We start from the raw sequence: 22805 nt of genomic DNA, 5'->3' as shown, positions 1-22805 counted from the left end.
GTGTTTCTGTCTCTCCCTACCCTGTGTTTCTGTATCTCTCCCTGCCCTGTGTTTCTGTCTCTCCCTACCCTGTGTTTCTGTCTCTCTCCCTGCCCTGTGTTTCTGTCTCTCTCCCTACCCTGTGTTTCTGTCTCTCTCCCTGCCCTGTGTTTCTGTCTCTCCCTGCCCTGTGTTTCTGTCTCTCTCCCTGCCCTGTGTTTCTGTCTCTCCCTACCCTGTGTTTCTGTCTCTCCCTACCCTGTGTTTCTGTATCTCTCCCTACCCTGTGTTTCTGTCTCTCCCTACCCTGTGTTTCTGTCTCTCCCTACCCTGTGTTTCTGTATCTCTCCCTGCCCTGTGTTTCTCTCTCTCCATGCCCTGTGTTTCTGTCTCTCCCTACCCTGTGTTTCTGTCTCTCCCTACCCTGTGTTTCTGTCTCTCCCTACCCTGTGTTTCTGTCTCTCCCTGCCCTGTGTTTCTGTCTCTCTCCCTGCCCTGTGTTTCTGTCTCTCCCTACCCTGTGTTTCTGTCTCTCTCCCTACCCTGTGTTTCTGTATCTCCATGCCCTGTGTTTCTGTCTCTCTCACTCCAACTTTATGTTCCGCCAAAGACTCTAGAAAGGCTGGTTTTGAGAGGAGGAGGGGAGGAGGAGGAGATGTAGAGGAAGAGAGGAGGAAGAGAGGAGGAGGAGGAGGAGGAAGAGGAGGAGGAAGGGAGGTGGAGGGGAGGAGAGGAGGAACAGAGGAGGAGGAGGAGGAGGAGGAAGGGAGGAGGAGGGGAAGAGGAGGAGATGAGGAGGAAGCACGGAGGAGGTGGAGAGGGTAGGACACCAGACCAATGTCAGGAGGACGCTGTGTGCATGCTTCCCAGGGTGTGCTGATCTGCCTCTGACATGTTCCCTGTCCTGCAGAGGAAGCACTGCTCTGCACTGGACCCTGCAGTAGGACGGTGGAGGGCAAACACACACACACACACACAGGAAAATCATATTCAGACCGCGTATGTCTCTCTGAGGGACGGAGAGGGGTGCTTGTGCGGCGCTTTCATGAGATTCTCTATGTGTGTGTGTGTGTGTGTGTTACTCTGAGGTTCCCAGACCTGTAGTGCAATCCCAGTGTGTGTGTATGCATGTGTGTGCATGCTTGTGTATACCGTGATATGGGTGATACTTTGTGTGTGTGTGTGAGATCCGCTGCTGAGGGGATGTCGACCTTAGCCAGGAAAGGGAGATGCCCAGATGCTGGGCATCGCCATAGCAACAGCTGTTGAGGGAGAGTTCACCGAGGGGAGTGTGAGGGTCCCTGTACTGGGCTGTGTCTTCACTGTGAGGACATCTGCTCTGGACTGCCCACCGGGCCCCCCCCGTTACCACACACACCTAGCGTGCGCTTGTGTGTGTGTGTGTGTTAGGGGGGGGGGGGGCTGTATGGGCGTGCAAATGTGCATCTTTCTCTCTCTTTCTCTCCCACTCCTTCCTTCCCTCTGTGTGTGTGTGTGTGGGGGGGGGGAGGTCTGTATGGGCGTGCAAATGTGCATCTCTCGCTCTCTTTCTCTCCCGCTCCTTCCTGCCCTCTGTGTGTCTGTGTGTGTGTGTGTGTGTGTGTGTGTGTGTGTGTGTGTGTGGAGGGGGTCTGCCTGTGTGTGTGTGTGTGTGTGTAGTGTACTGGTGAGCAAGAGGTAGGGGAGCAGAAAGTTGTGTGTCCCTACAGTACACCAGATGTCAATGCCCTCCCTCCCCCCAGTCATCGCTCACTCGCCCTTTAAGAAGTCAGCTGGCTGTTCTTGGCCTTATGCTAATCAGCCCACAGCCGCCCCATGTTAGATTCCCTCCCTGTTTATTTAACTGCAATCTCGTTTTCTGTCTATCAGTCAGAATGATCGTTCAGGTGGCTGCCAGCGGTGCCAGATAAAGCGTGAAATATCCCTTTAATTTAAAGCGCTAAGCCCACAGTTTACACATAACCCTACAGTGAGTTATTGGGTTTAATTTCCGCCAACCGTGGCCACTTGTGTTGGAGGCATGTTGGCGACCAGGAAAGTGCTGGATCACGGCGGATCTAATGACCAACGAGCTCCTCAAGAGACGATGCATCTCGTCTCTTAAAGTTGAACCCATAATCATCCTCCCATCTGTCGACGGATTCCTCGGGACGGCGGCTTTAGCCGGCGCGCCGCAGCAAAAAGCTCCAGCCATGCAGACGCTAGCCCAGCGCGCCATGTGTCATCGCTAAAGAGGAGCCAGACAGTGTGGGAGTGCCTCCGTGTCAGTCGTGATTGAGCTAGCGTTAGCCTAGCCGCTAGCCCCCACAGCCCGCTTGATTGATGGCTCGGGCGTTAACAGACGCCCAGCGTAGCGACGGAAGCTAATGCTCGCGGAGAGGCCGTGTGATGTAGGTGACACCTCGCCTGTGAGCCAGCTGAAACAAAGGCGGCGTCATCCATCACGTTTCAGGGGTCCACGCATCGCTGCCTCTGTGGGAACACATCAATGATGCATCCCCCCTGCCGGCCGGCCGTTCGCACGCCGACGCCTGGATTGACTGATGTGACAGGAGACGGCTGGGTGTCAATGAGAGGCGCCATCCGCTAGCTTTAGCCATCCGGGCGCGATAGATCAGCTGTGCCCTCGTCTGAGACTGGAAGTGGGAGCCGGGCTGAGGAGATTCCAACACTGAACGGTAGCATCCTCTCTTTCTGCTTCCCTACAGATGACACAGGGAGAGAGGAAGAGAGGGAGGGAGAGAGGGAGAGAGAGAGGGAGGGAGAGAGGGAGAGAGAGAGGGAGGGAGAACAACAGAGTAGAGCTTATGGTGGTTTAAGCACTCCTTCCCAGATAAATCACACAGGCTAGGATCTATGCCATTTCAAATCAATAGAGACGCTTTTGATATCCACTGTGTCAAAGCCCCGGCTCCAGCTTATGAGTGTCCTGTGATGCTGCGCTCTGCCACCAGGGGGAGACTGTAATTGACTGTGAGTCTGCTGCCAAACCACTGGAGAACAGGCATCCTGCTGTTCCATCTATGCAGGCTGTGGGCTCTTGTTTGTGGATAGGCTGGGCTGGTTGTCCCCCTACCTTCTGGAAGTCTCGGGCTTATTCAGAGTTCCATGTTAGCTACTGTTTGACTCTTTGACCATGTCTTTGAATTGGATTGCTGGATTGGATTTTCCAATAGTGTGCTCTTAAAGCTCCCTGCTAGTTCTTGGACAAGAACTGAACAGTTGTAAATCCCGTATCGATCACTGTACGATTCCTCCACCTTAAGATCACCCATTGAAAATTATGGGGCTGAAACGGACGCTGAGGATTCATTTAGAGCAGTCGATTCTCTGAATGCAGTAGATTACAGGTGAAACGAACCCCAGATGAGTCAATTAGAGCAATGGATTCACTGATTGATTCATTTTATTGAGCCATACTGATTTTTCCTGGCTGGCACGCGCTACTGAGCTGAGATTACAGAGAGAATCACCAGTTTTTTTTATCTTCTAAAGATTGGATTTGGCTCAAGTGACTCGATGGATAAAGAGTGAGCTGATGGCAAATGGACAGAGGTCTAGACAGTGTTTGCACTTGTGTGTGTGTGTCTGTGTGTGTGTGTGTGTGTGCACGCATGAGTGGGTAGGGCGGGCGGCAACGAGCGTTCAAGCTGTTTTTTTGGCTTTGGTCTCAGTTAATTAGAGGGAAAATAATCTCCACTTGTTTTTGTTTTGCTTGATTTTTCATCCTCTTTTGTATACCGTACTCCCCCTCTCCCACAAGCTATTTAGTTGCCTCTGTCCTCCAGCGATGCCTGTTTCTCGTCCCCTCGTCCCCTCCCTCTTCCTGTCTGTCTCCCTCTCCCTCCCTCCTCCGCACACCTTCAGTCGCTCTCCTCAGGCACAGAGCTATTTTCTCTCCGTCTCTCCCCTTCTCATCTCCTCAGCTGACACCACTAGTTAATCTTCCTCTTCTCTCCTTTCTCTTCTTGTCTTTGCAGGGAACATCAGATCCTCAGTGCGTTGTCTGGGACTATGGCAACCCGTAAGTCATCTTTTATTCGGTGTCGGTCCTGTGTGTGTGTGTGTGCGTGTGTGCATGCATGACTTGTTTTCTTCATTTCATTAATGCACCGAACACAGTTTAATGAAGTTCCGAGGCCCTGCTTCGCGAACGTCAGACAGACACGAGGAGCGGTGTGTGCTTCTTGTCCCGGAGCACGTACCGCACACCAGCTGCTGCTCTGTGTTGGGCTCACTCCTGCCCTGTTGGGTCACACACACACATACACCACACTCGTTTCGAGAAAGAAATTCATGGTTGGAAATTGGACTATCAGATATTGAAATACCTGTTGGCGTTGGATTTCAATGCATCTTGACATTGGCTCGTTTATCTTCGTATTTTGCGTAGCAACAGGACTGTGAGAAGAAAAGATAAGTTATCAGTCCAATCCAGCCTGCTTCTTTGAAAACACTTCCCTGCAAAGTCAATTAACTGGCCGGCAGATTAAGACTGCAATCAAATTAGACTCCTCATCAGCAGAGAAGCAAGAGCCAACATGGAATTTTAAGCAGAGAGATTTCTGTCACATTACTGAACATGGGGATGAATATGGAATTCACCCAAACTACACAGACTCTGTCCCCCCTCTCTCTCTCTCTCTCTCTCTCTCTCTCTCTCTCTCTCTCCCACTCTCTCTCTCTCTCTCTCTCTCTCTCTCTCTCTCTCTCTCTCTCTCTCTCTCTCCCACTCTCCCACTCTCTCGCTCTCTTGCACTCTCTCGTATTCCCTCTGCCTCTGCAGCAAGGATCTTAGTGCTATAAGGATAGAACATGTTGTGCAAAGCTGCCATTTGTGTTTGTTGAAGGCTCTCACCTCTCTCAATCCTGCTGTCAGTCTGACAAAGCTGCAGGCCTTGAGGGAGGGAGGGAGGGAGGGAGGGAGGGAGGGAGGGAGGGAGGGAGGGAGGGAGGGAGGGAGGGAGGGAGGGAGGGAGGGAGGGAGGGAGGGAGGGAGGGGAAATCCCAAAGCAGAAACAGCTCACATCCGTTTTATTTATTCCTTCTCCAAGAGAGTATCCACCGCCTTGCGTAACCACACACACATTCTCCTCTGGCGCCCTCATGCACGTATAGACATCCACACAGTCAGAGCTGGAGTGTGTGTGTGTGTTTGTCCTGTCTCTCCCAATCACATACACGTTGATGTGGATTAAGGCCTACACTAGTACACAAATCTGCTGAGCCTAATACCAACCCCTCGTGTGTGCTACGGTACCGTGTCTATCACTCTAAATCTGTTTGGGGGTTTTGTAAGTAACCCCCCCCCCCCATATTTAGAGCCTGGGCTCTCAGCAAGCTAAGTTGGCCCACAGTTTGTGTTCACAGTTCATGTGTGTGTGTGTGTGTGTGTGTGTGGTCATTTATGTATTTAGCCCTAACAGGCCCATATGTGTCTTCCATCTGTCCCTGTTAAATCTCAATGCTCTCACTGTCTCACTGACCACAGTGGCAGTGTGAAATCTCAATGCTCTACCTGTCTCACTTACCACAGTGGCAGTGTGAAATCTCAATGCTCTCACTGTCTCACTGACCACAGTGGCAGTGTGAAATCTCAATGCTCTCACTGTCTCACTGACCACAGTGGCAGTGTGAAATCTCAATGCTCTACCTGTCTCACTTACCACAGTGGCAGTGTGAAATCTCAATGCTCTACCTGTCTCACTGACCACAGTGGCAGTGTGAAATCTCAATGCTCTCACTGACCACAGTGGCAGTGAGTTAAATCTCAATGCTCTCCCTGTCTCACTGACCACAGTGGCAGTGTTAAATCTCAATGCTCTACCTGTCTCACTGACCACAGTGGCAGTGAGTTAAATCTCAATGTTCTCCCTGTCTCACTGACCACAGTGGCAGTGTTAAATCTCAATGCTCTACCTGTCTCTCTGACCACAGTGGCAGTGTGTTAAATCTCAATGCTCTACCTGTCTCACTGACCACAGTGGCAGTGTTAAATCTCAATGCTCTACCTGTCTCACTGACCACAGTGGCAGTGTGGGGTCCTACCGACACCTGGACTGTTGTCCAGATCAACCTTCTGTCAAGGTCCTATTGTCCACTACTCCTCAATGTCCCACATTCCACTACATCAGAGGTTTTCAACCCTGGTCCTCAGAGACCCCCTGTCCTGCATGTTTTAGATGTTTCCCTGTTCCAACACACCTGATTCAAATGAATGGTCATAAGCTGGCTTCTGCAGAGAGAGATAACGACCATTCATTTGAATCAGGTGTGTTGGAGCAGGGAAACATCTAAAACATGCAGGACAGGGGGTCCCTGAGGACCAGGGTTGGGAAACACTTCATTAGCAGACGCTCTTATCCAGAGCAACTTACAGTAAGTATAGGGACATTCCCCCCGAGGCAAGTAGGGTGAAGTGCCTTGTCCAAGGACACAACATATTTTGGCACGAACTGGCAACCTTCTGATTATTAGCCCGATTCCCTAACCACTCAGCCATCTGACTCCACTAGTCCTATAGTCCAGTGGTTCTCAATCCTGGTCCTCGGGACCCCCTGCCCTGCATGTTTTAGACATTTCCCTCCTCAAACACACCTGATTCAAATTAATGGGTCGTTATCAGGCCCATTTATTTGAATCAGGTGTGTTGGAGCAGGGAAATATCTAAAACATGCAGGGCAGGGGGTCCCAAGGACCAGGATTGAGAACCACTGCTATAGTCCATAGTTCTAAGGGCACTGGTTCTATAGTCCCATTGCGCTCCATGTTTTTTGGGGTAACAAAGGGGTACGTTTGCCGTCAGTAAAAGGGCTGTATTTTAGGCTGGAGAGTGGCTTCACATGGGTGTCCTCCCTCCATCACTGCTCTGGGGGAAATGGACATAGATTTTCGGTCTCCCTCGTCGACGTGGTCTCCTGACCTTGCCTCCAGCACATTCCATGAACCAGAACACCAGAACACTGACCAGCCCTGGACCCCCCCTCTGCTGGGTCACACACACACACACACACACACTCGCATGCACTCACTCACACAGACACTTGCACACACACACACACACAATTACACACACACACACAATTACACACACACACACTCATTGGCTCTGCAGAACCACATTCCATCAGATGATGTATGGTGTAATCCATACTAGCAGATATACAGATACATACATTAACGCAAATGACACACTTTGGAGTGGGGCACTGAACAGGAAAAAAACACTCTTCATTCTGTAATCTACTAGCTGGCTGCTGGCTTTGCCAATCTGCCTCTGTGGAAACACCCAGATCAGGAAAATCTTAGCTAATGGAAAAGCATTAGCCGAATGAGTCCCTGTGTTAGCTACATATAGAACTCTGATCTGAACCAGAGAGCTTTGGAAAAGATGGATTGAGCGTAACGATTAGCTATGGATTCCAGTGGCGGATGGAGGGATGGAATCAGTCCTGTGGAGGAGGAAAGAAAGGATGGAAGAGGAGAGCGGTTTTGATTGGACCCCGTCTGACAGAACAGTGAGCGGGACCGCAATTAGCTCTGCCGAAAACACAGAGAGATTCATCCATCTGTTTAAAACACAGAGCACCATGGTTCCTTTGTCGCCACCAACGACGCTAGCAATTAGGAAGCATGATCATCTTCATTCTGATCATAAGGTCAATACACAATGTTGCTGGACTTGAACATGTCGTCTTTTCTGACAAGGAAATTGTTAATAATGATTATTATTCTGTTGTGATCATGTTTTCCCGGGGGCATGAACATGGAGCTAGGCTTAGAACAGATTTGTCAGAATAGGTTGTTTACCTCTAAATATATCTGCTGAGTTTAAGATTTACTGCTTTTCAAGCTTTCAAGAGAGGCATTCAGATAACGCACAAAAGCTGTACATTTGTTTGTGTGTGTGTGCGTTTTGTACACGTGCGTGTATTTAGTAAATGTGTTTGTGTGAGAGAGAATAAGCTTTGTCACACCTCTATATTTAGCCCATGATTTGGCATCTCTGAAACGGAAACACACTTCCTCCTCGTCCTCATCCTGCACTTCCTCCCGTTACACCTCTCTCCCCGACACGCCCGGCCCGGGGAGGAGGGAGGGATGAGAGAGGAGGAGGGGTGAGGGGATGAGGGCTGCTCTACTTTCCCATCTGACAGAAGGGATCAGAGAGTGGCCGCTCCCTCTGTCACACTGCGCTCCAGCCGCTGTGAGAGCGAGTAGTCTTTAGCTTAGCTCCGCTAACGCCCCACACACACACACAAACGCTCCATAATCAAATGTTGGCTTTAGCTTAGCAGCAGACGCCACCGCTTAGGAGGAACCTTTCACGTTAGCTTCGGCGCGCTAACTCGTCCCGGACTTGGGGAGATCCAGCAAGGCTTCCCCAGCCTGCCAAGGTGTTCGGACGCGGCGCGGCTTCCCCAGCCTGCCGCCTCCCGGACCAGGGCAGAGAGACTGGAGCTGAGGGTCCCCTGTCCCTGGATCTAACATCTCACTATGGACTGGTGCGAATTCAGACTTAGCGTTTTGGGGTAGGTTTCTCACGACCTGCAGGGCTGTCTGGGCATAAGCCTGCCAGGGGAGAAGTGCCACTTTGTCGGGTGTGTTGGGTAGGAGGGCTTTGCTGGCGTCGTGAGTTGAGAGCGGGGTGAGGTGAGGTGTGCTGGCTGGCTGTACAGAGCCTGTCAGCATGCTGTAGTCAGCTTGCCCAGGGCGCAGGGTCTGGATCGCACGTCTTTGGCGCTCCGTTGGCGAACGCGTCGGGCCACGACTGGGGTGAGTACCGGCTCTATCGTCTCTGTGTGTGTGTTTAGGGGTAGGAGGGTCGGGGTGAATGTCTTTGGCCACGCTGTTTAGTCCGTTCCCATTGATGGGTGGAATAGGGACGGGGGTTTGAAACCCCCCCTAACCCGGCGGACCTCGCCGGCGGTGTTCCCTCACGGCCTCACCTGCTGGCTCGCCTCGTGTCGCGGGGAGGCGCCGGGTTATCCTCCTAATCCACAGGCAGCTGGATGTAGGTTACCCAGGGTGTGAGGGTGGTGCTGGATGTAGGTTACCTAGGGTGTGAGGGTGGTGCTGGATGTAGGTTACCCAGGGTGAGAGGGTGGTGCTGGATGTAGGTTACCCAGGGTGTGAGGGTGGTGCTGGATGTAGGTTACCCAGGGTGAGAGGGTGGTGCTGGATGTAGGTTACCCAGGGTGTGAAGGGTGGTGCTGGATGTAGGTTACCCAGGGTGTGAACGGTGTTGCTGGATGTAGGTTACCCAGGGTGAGAGGGTGGTGCTGGATGTAGGCTACCCAGGGTGTGAGGGTGGTGCTGGATGTAGGTTACCCAGGGTGAGAGGGTGGTGCTGGATGTAGGTTACCCAGGGTGTGAGGGTGGTGCTGGATGTAAGTTACCTAGGGTGTGAGGGTGGTGCTGGATGTACGTTACCCAGGGTGAGAGGGTGGTGCTGGATGTAGGTTACCCAGGGTGAGAGGGTGGTGCTGGATGTAGGTTACCCAGGGTGTGAACGGTGTTGCTGGATGTAGGTTACCCAGGGTGTGAACGGTGTTGCTGGATGTAGGTTACCCAGGGTGTGAGGGTGGTGCTGGATGTAGGTTACCTAGGGTGTGAGGGTGGTGCTGGATGTAGGTTACCCAGGGTGAGAGGGTGGTGCTGGATGTAGGTTACCCAGGGTGAGAGGGTGGTGCTGGATGTAGGTTACCCAGGGTGTGAAGGGTGTTGCTGGATGTAGGTTACCCAGGGTGTGAGGGTGGTGCTGGATGTAAGTTACCTAGGGTGTGAGGGTGGTGCTGGATGTACGTTACCCAGGGTGAGAGGGTGGTGCTGGATGTAGGTTACCCAGGGTGAGAGGGTGGTGCTGGATGTAGGTTACCCAGGGTGTGAACGGTGTTGCTGGATGTAGGTTACCCAGGGTGTGAACGGTGTTGCTGGATGTAGGTTACCCAGGGTGTGAGGGTGGTGCTGGATGTAGGTTACCTAGGGTGTGAGGGTGGTGCTGGATGTAGGTTACCCAGGGTGAGAGGGTGGTGCTGGATGTAGGTTACCCAGGGTGAGAGGGTGGTGCTGGATGTAGGTTACCCAGGGTGTGAAGGGTGTTGCTGGATGTAGGTTACCCAGGGTGTGAGGGTGGTGCTGGATGTAGGTTACCCAGGGTGTGAGGGTGTTGCTGGATGTAGGTTACCCAGGGTGCGGAGGGTGGTGCTGGATGTAGGTTACCCAGTGTGTGAGGGTGGTGCTGGATGTAGGTTACCCAGGGTGTGAGGGTGGTGCTGGATGTAGGTTACCCAGTGTGTGAGGGTGGTGCTGGATGTAGGTTACCCAGGGTGAGAGGGTGGTGCTGGATGTAGGTTACCCAGTGTGTGAGGGTGGTGCTGGATGTAGGTTACCCAGTGTGTGAGGGTGTTGCTGGGCCTCCCGGGTGGGGAAGTCCCAGAGGACCGTGACATCAGACCAGGAACTCCTTGGGCCCTCTGTAGACATAGGGCAGCCTACAGCGGCGTGCGGAGGACCTCTAAGGTGACGTGTTGAGCTGGCTGCTTGGTTCACTTCCCAGCCAAGCAGAGGGCCCTGTGTGGATTGTGCAACCGGACCGTTCAGGGGAAGGGTGTGAACATCTGTCATGTTGTCTTTACCGGATGTTTAGTGCCACCGCTTTAGGATGTCAATGGGTGTTTCTGTCTGAGATGGGAGCCTGTGTGTGTGTGTGTGTGTGTGTGTGTGTGCGCGTGTGTGTCTGCCCTCCGAGGTAGTGCACCAGCAAGTAAGGTAATCCCTCCTAAAGAGGCTTACTCATTAGCTGCCGTCAGAATGGGAACACAGGTCAATGACCAAGTGGCATTCATAGCATGAGAGCAGTGGGAGAGCGATAAAGAGAGAGGGAGAGAGAGACAGAACAAGATGCACGCTGTCAAGGATATCATAGCCATGAAACGGAAGTCGCAGCTTCGACAGGAAAGTCACGCAGAGCAAGCACACAAACGAACACACACACACACACACACACATGAAGCACTCACAGATCTTAGAGAACACATCCCTCTGTGTGTGTTTGTGTGTGTGTGCATGCGAGGAGCGTCTCTCGTTTGATAGATAATATTGCGTGCTCGGCCCAGAGTGGTGCCAGTCGATGGATGTGTGTCACGTGAAGATTTGCGCCTGTGACTTATCTCCATGCCCAGTGTCGTCTCATCCTGCCCCAGACAGATGCTGGATGCTGGGGCACCACATGTCCCCCCCCCCCCGCCCGCCCGCCCCCCTGCCCGCCCCCCTGCCCACCGCAGCATGTCTGTCCTCTCTACACCCTCGCTCGGCTCCACAGACACCAGCTACGTAGCATGTCCACAAGTCTAAGACCCTCGCTCGGCTCCACAGACACCAGCAACGTAGCATGTCCACAAGTCTAAGACCCTCGCTCGGCTCCACAGACACCAGCAACGTAGCATGTCCACAAGTCTAAGACCCTCGCTCGGCTCCACAGACACCAGCTACGTAGCATGTCCACAAGTCTAAGACCCTCGCTCGTGTTTCCCTCAGGGCAGATGGCTATTATTTGGCGTAATGAGATTTTTGGGATTCATCTTAAGCTCGGACAAATAGATGAGACTCTTCTGGCCCTCGAGTAGATTCCCGACGAGTCGCGTGGATCGGCCACTTAAACACGTCGTGGCCACGCGAAAAATCCTCGCCTCGCGTGAATTGTTTATCCCCCAGATCGGCGTGTTCCTTTGCCTGCGTTCAGTAGTGGCGTCTCGACAGTTGAACGGGCGTGTCGTGCGGTGGGGGTTTTCGGGGGGGGGGGGGTCGTTGGGGCTGTTCTTATTTTGTTCTCCGACCGCTCAAAAAACAGGTGGTTGGCAGATGTTAAGACGGATGAGTGAGCAGGTCAAGAGATCTGTTCCCTTGAAGCCCTGCCGAGCTTTTGTTGTGGGCCCACGGCCCTCGTGTTGGTCGACAACGCCGGCCTTCGCTCGGCGTCGCCCACCTGTGTCTGTGTTCACCTGGCAGCGACCTCCTTATCCTCCCCATCTCCCCTCCGCCTCCCTTCCTCTCCTGTCTTCCCGTTCAGGGCCCATCTCCCCACCCCATCGACCTGCTCTTTCTCTTCTCAGTCCATCGACCTGCTCTTTCTCTTCCCTTATCCTGTTTCTGACTGAATGTCCCTCCTTCATGTAGCCTCTAAGCCTCCCCCACTCCTCCACCCTTAGCTCCATTCTAATCCCCTCTTCTTTCACCTCGGCCCTGGTTTGACCCCTCATCTTCCCCACCTCCTCAACGACCGTTGTTCACTTTCTTTGTTTTATTCTTTCCCCCCCCCCGAAGTGCTCAGTCCTGCCTAGCAGCTTAGACACTTACACCGCTTATATGGTTTCCTGGATTGAACGCTCATGGCAAGATGCCATTGGCGCTAAGTGTTCTGCTCTGTAGGTCTTTGTGTATATTTTCAGGCGCGTTTCTCAGTACGGGCCATGAAGCTGGTTCTGTACCCCCCCCCCTCTCTCTCTCTTTCTGGGAAGGTTGAAGTGGCCCTGAGGCCGCATCCGGGTGCCCGTCATGCCAGGCTATCAAGATGTCGTCAAGACGACATCCGTGTGTTGTGTTGACGCCACACTTGATTCGCACTCATTCTTTCTTTTTTTTTTTTGACCAGACAGAATGAGTCATACTGTATGTTATAAGGACGTGTATTTACAATGCAAGGGCTCCTTCTCTTCTTCAACGGGGATATGTGAAAAACACACAGTGTGTTGTTCGTGGCTTGGAACACTTCAAAGCCGGGAGGACTTTGAGTCTATTCTAATCTTGGGGGGGAAAACAAAAATATGTTTTGTCATTTCAATCTCTGCTCAATCCAGAGAGGTCAAGAGTCTGAGAAAGATTTACTTGTCAGCTACAATAATAATAAAGAAAACATAATCTAAGCTCTATTCATGACTGAAAACAGCATGGATCAGATGTGACCTTTCATTCCTTGGCTCCAGACACACTTCAGAAGTCCATAAACAGTAAGCTGTGTTTACTTGCTGCTCACACACCGCAGAGGGGCGTCATCAGTCAAATGTAGCTTAACTGGTCGTTGAAACCAAACGTGGGGGGAAGGGGTCGGGTGAAGGGTTTGTTTAATCCAACCCCCCCACCCCCTCCCCATGCAGACTGTTTCTCTGAGACACCCTGCCAGACAGACACAGAGATCTGGTTTACAACGATCTCCCTCACCAAGACAAGACAGTCCACAGTGTGTGTGTGTGTGTGTGTGTGTGTTGGGGGGGGGGGGGGGAGTGCATGCGTGTTGAATGTATGTATGAGCGTGAATGTGGGTTAACATGGTATGACCCAACAAGACAAGTTTTTTTCTTCTCCCCCCATCTGTCAGGACAGTCCACCATCACTAATACATGAACACTCTAGTCCATATGGTTTATAATGCTTTAACCCGTGGACAGCCAATAGAAACTAAACATTGAATAAAAACAAAGCACATAGGGTTAAATAATAATAACATTTATAGAAAGAAATCTCAGATACTCTGCTAAACTCCCACCCAAGGACTCCTCCTGTGTTTCTAGTTCGCTGGTCCTCGCGCGCACGCCAAGCAAGGACAGAGATTACTCATTCCTGCCACATTCAAAACCCAGGCAGACAGCAGAAACGCAGCGCTGTTAGCATCGACAGGTCACTCTTGTGAACACTGTCACAGCAGCTATGGAAGTGGATCTTACCCCATTTAACTCTGCATGGCTAATGAGTTATTGTGACAGCTGAAATGAGTGGGTACTGTAGTGTTGTTGTATCATCTGGGAGGTTATCTTCCTCAGTACATGACCATGAATGAGCTCCACCAGAACACACTGTATGCACACTACTGTGTTCACACCAAAAGCAAAGGGAATTATTTGCGCAAATGAAGCTAATTTTCGCCTAGGCGATATCAGACATGTTTTGGAAAAATCTGGACTTTCCACACGTGGTGAAGATTGCATCAGAGAACTCGCATCCACATTGCTGACAATTTCATATCATTACTTTATAAACTGCAACAATGTATTAAATTCCAAATCTGGAATGGCATTATCATTATTAGTGGTTATTTTTTTAATAAAATGTTTTATCTGTGATTGATCTGAAGTTGGGTGTTGTCTGTTTACACTTCTAACTGTATTTATTCCATTTAAATCTTTTTAGAAGTCTCATTGTGTATCTATTTATTGGCCATTTTTGGTCTGTCCGTCTATTTCTCACTTTTTATTATCTCTCTCTCTCTCTCTCTCTCTCTTTCTCTCTCTCTCTCTCTCTCACACGCAAGCTGCTATCTGTCAGGCTACCTTGTGAGAAGGGACTTTATCAGTGACTTGCGTTCTTGTGTCTCGTCTTTGAAGTGTCACTTGCCAGATGAAGGTCAATAAGAGATTGCACTCGTATTGCATTAGCAGCATCCTGCAAGAACAGGAAGGAATGAGATGATGACAGCATCAAGACGTGTGTGTGTGTGTGTGTGTGTGTGCATGCCTTGGTGCCTGGGTATGTGAGTATGTGTGCCTGTGTCAATTGGGTGTTGTTTCCAAAATAGGTCACGGTGAAATGTACAGTGCACGATCTGAATATGAACGACTTCATGTTTTCCTTGGTTTCTGTTGCATTCCCTGTCACTCTAAAATGACTGGTTGTCAGTCAGAAGTGGACTTGCATTGTGATTGGCCGAGAGAAGTCTCACTCAGGTCCACTGGAGGTGTTTTCTGTACTACGTCTAAGAAGCAGAAATTGTACCCTCTGCAGTTAGCATGCGACGGTGGAACATTCAAGCCTGGTTGTTGTTCTGTGGAACATATGTGGACCAATAGGGTGACGCTGATCCAAAGCTCCAAGGTTAACTGGTTTAATTTAGCCACTCAATGCCACCATCGATTAGCCCCAGAATCCCACTTTTCATTGGAGCGTTTAGAGAGCATTACAGTGGGGAGGAGGAGAGAGAGAGAGAGAGAGACAGAGAGAGAGAGACAGAGAGAGAGAGAGAGAGAGAGAGAGAGAGAGGGGGGGGGGAGAGAGAGGGGGAGAGAGGGGGAGAGAGAGAGAGACTGAATGGCAGAGAGAGAGAGACTGAATGGCAGAGAGAGAGAGACTGAATGGCAGAGAGAGAGAGACTGAATGGCAGAGAGAGAGAGACTGAATGGCAGAGAGAGAGAGACTGAATGGCAGAGAGAGAGAGACTGAATGGCAGAGAGAGATAGAGAGGTAATGGCATAGGACAGAGAGAGTACAAATCTTTCTGCAATTCTACCATTGCTTTGGCGGCATAAACATTAGTTCTCTTATGCCAATAAAGCTCATTTAATTACATTCAGAGAGAGTGAGAGAGAAAGTATGTTCCTGGGTATAATGGGTCACCACCATAAGACCTGGTCGCTCCATCAATGAACCTTTTGAAGAAAGGTCGGGTCCTTTTGTCCTAGAGAGGCAATAATGTGAAGCGCTTTAAGGAACATTTAGGTAGAAAACATGCTGCATTGTGCAGTCTGTTTATCATTGTTTAGCTGAGCATTCAACAGAGATTCACATGAATGGAGATGTTTGGAGGCCATGAGGACAGGAGGATGACGGGGAGCTGAGAGGAGGGCAGGAGGATGAGGGGGAGCAAAGAGGAGGACATAGAAGTGTTTGGTGCCCATAGAGAAGTGTGGCTGTCAGCAGGCCCATAGCAGTAAATTGAACATGGGTGCTGACTAAATATCACTTCTGTCTGCCTCTCTCCCTTTCCCTCTCTCTCCCTCTCCCTCCCTCTCTCTGTTTCTCTCTCCCTCTCTCTCTCTCTGTCTGTCTGTCTCTCTCTCCCTTGTTCTCTCCCCCTCCTTCTGACAACTCGAAACAGTTAGCAGCCATAGGTCTATGTGTGCGTTCATCCATATGACATTGTCTGTGTGTGTCTGTGTGTGTGTCTCTCTCTCTCTCTCTCTCACTCTCACTCTCCGCCCTTCTTTTTCCCCCACCTCAAGGGAAGCTGGAGCGGAGAGCTGGGACAAAAAGGGCTGCCAGACCGTCCCATCCACGGCCGTACACGCCAAATGCCTCTGCAGCCGGATCTCCACCTACGCCGTGCTAGCCCAGAAAGCTAAAGACCCGGTGAGTCCCACGTCCCTACTCTTCACTATGGCACCGGGGCTAACGAGCTAATGCTAACCCGACGACCAACACGCTAACGGATTTAGATGTTCACACTGCCGAGCTTTGAGAGGGTACCGAGCTATGGAGACTTGTGAAATATCTGGTGGTTAAATTGTTTTGAGCTGTAGGCTGGTGAGACAGTCCATACTTGATGAGAGAAGATGGCTGCATGTGCTGGAGGTGACCCACAGTAATATTTTGGGAGGGATCCACGAACCTTGATGGAGCGCTAGCTAGACTATGTTTATTTTGGCTGCAGTCTCATGGACTGTGTAGTTCTTATGGAAAGTGCTGGGGGAGCGAATGGGCACCAGTTGTCTTATTAGTCGGTATAGGGAGAGCTTTGCTTCGCTGAAGAGGAGGGGAAAGAGTACACAACACACTGGCTAATTAGCGGAGAACTGTTGAGTTGCCATGGAGATGGAACATACAGAGAGAGTTTGAAGGCGTTACATTGTGCGGGGGAAAAGCTTAGCTCGTGTCCTTGTGTGGCGAACAAATATAAAGTGTTTAAATGTCTTAGCGGGGCTTTCGTGAGGAAACGTTTGGATATTTCATTTAGAATAGTCAGTTAATGTTCTGGAAGTTACTAAATAGGACTGAGAGTTGTGTGGGGAAGGAGAGCGCCTGCAGCGAGCATCCTGTGTGAGACTATAAATAGAGCGTGGTAGCGTAGTGACGTGTGCACAGCAGGCTTCTGGCTGTTCAGGATATTGCATGTTCCCATTGTTTTATTGATTACTCTGTTGTGTTGGACTAATGGACATTGAAGGACCTAGCAGCTCAACGTTGCCATGTCCTCTGACCTGGCCCCCCCTTGGCCCCCCTGGCCCCCCTGGTCCTCTCCCCTCCTCTATAATCGTCTTCTATTTTCCTCTATGATAGTTTCACTTCCTCTCCTCTTCTCTCCCTGTCTTTCCTTGGCTATCCGTCTCTTTGTAACTCTTGTTGTTGCGCTCTCTGTCTCTCTGTCACGCCGTTCCCCTCTACTGCAGTCACTGCTCACTGGCGGGAAACATCACCCACCATTGGTTAGCTTCATGTTTGTTTTTCTGTTTGTTGTTTGTTATTTGTTTGTCTGACAACCATTAGAGTGATTGCTGCAGCGGTCTTATGGACGCTTTGTTAGGCCGCAGCTTACCTTGCACTTATAGGGAGGGAGGGAGGGAGGGGGTAGAGGGGGATAGGGGGGGGAGGGAGGGAGGGAGTGGGGGGAGGAGAGGGGGAGAGGGAGGGACTTACACACACAACACAAATGCAGCCAACATTTTCTCTCTGTCAGTCTCTCTCTCTCTCTCTCTCTCTCTGTCTCTTTGTTGATCACTACAAATGTTTCTGATGTATTTTTCACACCATGTCCATCGGTACGGCGTGTGTCCCACTCAAGCGGTACTGTGGGATGTACGATGCACAAGCCCACTTTGAGCCATTAACAAGCTGCATCATGCATGTGCTGAGGTTTCCTGGTACAGCTACTGGAGGGGGGGCACTGTCCTCTCAGTCTCCTGGCCTCTCAGTCTCCTGTCCTCTCAGTCTCCAGTCCTCTCAGTCTCCAGTCCTCTCCTGTCCTCTCAGTCTCCAGTCCTCTCAGTCTCCAGCCCTCTCAGTCTCCAGTCCTCTCAGTCTCCAGCCCTCTCAGTCTCCAGTCCTCTCAGTCTCCAGTCCTCTCAGTCTCCAGTCCTCTCCTGTCCTCTCAGTCTCCAGTCCTCTCAGTCTCCAGCCCTCTCAGTCTCCAGTCCTCTCCTGTCCTCTCAGTCTCCTGTCCTCTCAGTCTCCAGTCCTCTCAGTCTCCTGTCCTCTCAGTCTCCTGTCCTCTCCAGTCCTCTCAGTCTCCAGTCCTCTCAGTCTCCTGTCCTCTCAGTCTCCAGTCCTCTCCTGTCCTCTCAGTCTCCTGTCCTCTCAGTCTCCTGTCCTCTCAGTCTCCAGTCCTCTCAGTCTCCAGTCCTCTCAGTCTCCTGTCCTCTCAATCTCCTGTCCTCTCAGTCTCCAGTCCTCTCAGTCTCCTGTCCTCTCCAGTCCTCTCAGTCTCCAGTCCTCTCAGTCTCCTGTCCTCTCAGTCTCCAGTCCTCTCCTGTCCTCTCAGTCTCCTGTCCTCTCAGTCTCCTGTCCTCTCAGTCTCCAGTCCTCTCAGTCTCCAGTCCTCTCAGTCTCCTGTCCTCTCAGTCTCCTGTCCTCTCAGTCTCCAGTCCTCTCAGTCTCCAGTCCTCTCAGTCTCCTGTCCTCTCCTGTCCTCTCAGTCTCCTGTCCTCTCAGTCTCCAGTCCTCTCAGTCTCCTGTCCTCTCCTGTCCTCTCAGTCTCCTGTCCTCTCAGTCTCCAGTCCTCTCAGTCTCCTGTCCTCTCCTGTCCTCTCAGTCTCCTGTCCTTTCAGTCTCCAGTCCTTTCAGTCTCCAGTCCTCTCAGTCTCCTGTCCTCTCCTGTCCTCTGTGTCCAGTCCTCTCAGTCTCCTGTCCTCTCAGTCTCCAGTCCTCTCAGTCTCCTGTCCTCTCAGTCTCCTGTCCTCTCAGTCTCCAGTCCTCTCAGTCTCCAGTCCTCTCAGTCTCCTGTCCTCTCAGTCTCCTGTCCTCTCAGTCTCCTGTCCTCTCCTGTCCTCTCAGTCTCCAGTCCTCTCAGTCTCCAGTCCTCTCAGTCTCCTGTCCTCTCAGTCTCCTGTCCTCTCCTGTCCTCTGTGTCCAGTCCTCTCAGTCTCCTGTCCTCTCCTGTCCTCTGTGTCCTGTCCTCTCAGTCTCCTGTCCTCTGTGTCCAGTCCTCTCAGTCTCCTGTCCTCTCAGTCTCCTGTCTTCGTGGGCGTGTGGTCAGGCTGCCCCCTCGCAGGGAGGGATCACGGTGCAGGAGGTATATGGAGACAGCTCATCAGATAACTCTCACTGGGATGTAAAGCAAAGCAAAAGGTCAATAAAAGATGCTCAAAATAAAATGTTATTGTATTTTTCCATTTAGCTTTTCATTTCTGACATTTGGTTTCGTCGTCTTATTGGACCAGATAGCAGCAAGGTCCTGAACCTTGGAGGGGTTTTTAAATTACTTTTTTCATCAGAAATTTGATGCAAAAAAAAACTATGAATACATTTAAAAGGATTTTTTTTGCATCTTCAATCTCGTAGGTTAAGGAGGTTAAACTAGCATCATACTTTCGCTGTATGTGAAGCCCTCAATAACATGCTGTAAACAAGGCTAGACAAATACAATTGATCATTCCGGTTCTACGGGAGATACCATCCCCACTAGCAAACGTCAATGATGGCTTTGACCTTCAAACTGGATCCGTCAATCCACCACCTCGTAGCTCCACCGTGTTCCCTGTGGATCGTCTCTGACCCGTCCTGTTCCACAGCGTGAGGTCACTAAAAGGGCGTAGCCAGCGTTGACATGTGTGAAGTGTGGCGTAAGGCATCAGGCGTGCATTACTGGGGCCCATTAAACCATTAGCCTAGCTCTGAGGCCTGGGAGGTGGAGGTCAGCATCAGTGACGAGAGCTGCTCTCTCTCTCTTTTCTTTTATCTCTCTTTTTCTGTCTCTCTCTCTCCCTCTATCTTTCTCTTTTTTCACCGTCTATTTTTCTCTCCCTCTCTCTCTCTCTTTTTCTGCCCTTTCAGTTTCTCCTTGCTCTCTCTCTCTTTTCTTTCTCTCTTTTTCTCTCTCTCCCCCCCCCTCTCTCTCTCTCTCTCTCTCTCTCTCTCTCTCTCTGTCAGACTGAGGTCAGAGACAGAGACTGTCTTGTGACATTGTTGTGAGTGATGCATGTGTTACCGACTACATGTAACAGGGTTTCCCGCAGAAAATGTGTTAGTTAAGGTGGTGAGGGTTTGCTCATAATGAGTTCTGCAGAGAAGGGAGACTGGCGTTGGTCACCGTTTGGACTGAAAGGGAGAAAACAGGACGGGCGGATATCACTATTTCAAAAAACGACGTTGTTAAGGTGGCAGGCGTGTGTTGCTTGGGCGGCCGCCTTAACTGCAAAGTGCTGCGGGAAACTGGCCTTAAGTAGACACAAACACTGGTAACAATATAGTAAATTTAGCTTTACATTTCATCCATACGATCCCAGTATGGACACGGCATAAACAGGTATGTTTGACCAACGCGCACTAACGCGGAGCACCCGGCAACAGGAGCCCGCATGTGAGTCATGGGGAGGAGGGTCTAGACCCCCACACACACGCGTCCTCACGTCCAGGGAAGCAGTCTCTGTCAGGTCTGTGTGTGTCTTGGAGCAGAGCAAAGCATCTTCTCAGCTCTCACAGCTTATCCTGGGCCACAGGGCCGGGCAGGGGAGGGGAGGATTAACCCCCATGTTTGATAGAAAGGGGAGGGAGGGATGGATAGAGGGACGGAGGGATTTAGAGTTACTGCTGCTATTATAGGTCGTTTACAGTGGGGCGAGGGATAGCTGGCTAATCCTGTTTACTTCCCACTGGTGAGGAAGGGGCTGCGTGTGTGTCTGTGCCTGTATATGTGCGTGTGTGTCTCAGTGTGTCTGTGTGTGTGCTTGAAGTGTCCAGAGAGACCCTTACTATTGAGTCCAGACCAGATGTTTTTGCTTTGAAGAGAGATAGAGAAGGAGTCTGTTCAAGCGTATACTGGGGGCCTACAAGCCCCACAATCCTCTTAGACGCATTGCCTTCCTGAGACTATGGGGAGACTATATTGGCACTTAACTTTGAAGCTACGTATGTGCGTGCGTGTTTGTGTTTCAGATGCAATACTCTGTCCTCTAGATTCTGTCAATACTGACTTCAGGCCATCCAGTTACCACACACATACAGCTGAGGAGGTAGATGGAATATGGACACACTCAGACGAGAAAGAAGAGAGAATGAGAGAGAAAAACAGGCAGAGACATGAAAGAGAGGAGGACCAGCCAGGAGATGAACAACAACACACAGGAAGCTTCACCAAAGGAGACAGAGACAGAGAGAGAGACAGAGAGAGAGACAGAGAGAGAGACAGAGAGAGAGACAGAGAGAGAGACAGAGAGAGAGACAGAGAGAGAGACACAGAGAGAGACACAGAGAGAGACACAGAGAGAGACACAGAGAGAGACACAGAGAGAGAGACACAGAGAGAGAGACACAGAGACAGAGACACAGAGAGAGAGACACAGAGAGAGAGACACAGAGAGAGAGACACAGAGACACAGAGAGAGAGACACAGAGAGAGAGACACAGAGAGAGAGACACAGAGAGAGAGACACAGAGAGAGAGACACAGAGAGAGAGACACAGAGAGAGAGACACAGAGAGAGAGACACAGAGAGAGAGACACAGAGAGAGACACAGGCAGAGAGAGGCAGAGAGAGGCAGGCCGGTTCAGTGTGTGTGTGCTACTGTAACACTGTCATGAAGCCCAGGGCGGATTAACAGACAATACAGATCCCCTGATACTGTTGGCATGCACACATGTCCACACACACACATTGTGAAAGCTTACCCTGGAGAACCGACATGTCTTGCATGTTAAGAGTGTCTCTGGCAGGCTGTCTGAAGGACAGACCCCCTCAAGGGAGGGTGTGTGTGTAAACTTTTGTCACCCCGAGCAGTTGTTTGTGTGTGAGCGCGCCCGTCCTTCAACACTTATCACAGGACAGACATGCACACACACACACACACACACAGGTGAACAGGCACTGTCAACCTTAGCATGAACGAGGTTCTAACATGTTTCCTTCTCTGTGTATATAGTTGTCTATCATCTGCTCTGTCCTGTCCCAATACCAGGATGCAAATACTATTCCCTGTAGTCATTCCAGAACACTCCTCTACTGTGCTGTAGTCCACTCAGATGAAGCAGGATCAGCAATAGTACACTGCTTATTTATACCTGCTGGATGACTGAGGTGGCTTTAGCTGAAGAAGGTGGAGGAGGTCTGTTAGAGGCTGAAGGTGGAGGAGATCTGTTAGAGGCTGAAGGTGGAGGAGGTCTGTTAGAGGCTGAAGGTGGAGGAGATCTGTTAGAGGCTGAAGGTGGAGGAGGTCTGTTAGAGGCTGAAGGTGGAGGAGGTCTGTTAGAGGCTGAAGGTGGAGGAGGTCTGTTAGAGGCTGAAGGTGGAGGAGGTCTGTTAGAGGCTGAAGGTGGAGGATGTCTGTTAGAGGCTGAAGGTGGAGGAGGTCTGTTAGAGGCTGAAGGTGGAGGAGGTCTGTTAAAGGCTGAAGGTGAAGGAGGTCTGTTAGAGGCTGAAGGTGGAGGAGGTCTGTTAGAGGCTGAAGGTGGAGGATGTCTGTTAGAGGCTGTAGAAAGTGGAGGAGGTCTGTCAGAGGCTGTAGAAGGTGGAGGAGGTCTGTTGAGGCTGAAGGTGGAGGATGTCTGTTAGAGGCTGTAGAAGGTGGAGGAGGTCTGTTAGAGGCTGAAGGTGGAGGATGTCTGTTAGAGGCTATGGTCTGTCGGGCTGGTTGCCCCAAGGCTGAGCTGCTGGCTGGAGGAAGGAGGTACGGATGGTGAAGGACACTTAGACACGGACCCTCATGCAAGACCTCGGGTGGAGCGTGTGCCCTGGGGATACTACAAGGAAATGAGTACATCACCGTTTGACTCTTCTAGAGACAAAGAGTTTGCTGGAAAGCCAAAAGGGGATATACGCGGGAAACAGGCAGAGAAAGATTGACTTGTAGAGATGTGTGTGTGTGTGCGTGTGTGTATGTGTGCCATAAGACAGGATAAGTAGGTTAAACTTC

The 22805-nt window shown here is 51.0% G+C and overlaps 1 protein-coding gene across 1 annotated transcript in view; it reads left to right on the top strand.

Moving 5' to 3' along the window:
• The window catches only part of adgrb2 (adhesion G protein-coupled receptor B2), a 122178-nt gene that overhangs the window by 60575 nt on the left and 38798 nt on the right, over positions 1-22805 (top strand). The window contains exons 15-16 of the mRNA XM_084696019.1: positions 3960-4003; positions 15969-16095. Coding sequence (XP_084552145.1) covers positions 3960-4003; positions 15969-16095 — 171 coding nt within the window. The remainder of the gene's footprint in view (positions 1-3959; positions 4004-15968; positions 16096-22805) is intronic.

Source organism: Hypomesus nipponensis, chromosome 4 (genome assembly GCF_054491055.1).
Source record: "Hypomesus nipponensis isolate SF chromosome 4, ASM5449105v1, whole genome shotgun sequence".
NCBI classification, from domain to species: domain Eukaryota; kingdom Metazoa; phylum Chordata; class Actinopteri; order Osmeriformes; family Osmeridae; genus Hypomesus; species Hypomesus nipponensis.
This window is presented reverse-complemented; position numbering and strand designations above follow the sequence as displayed.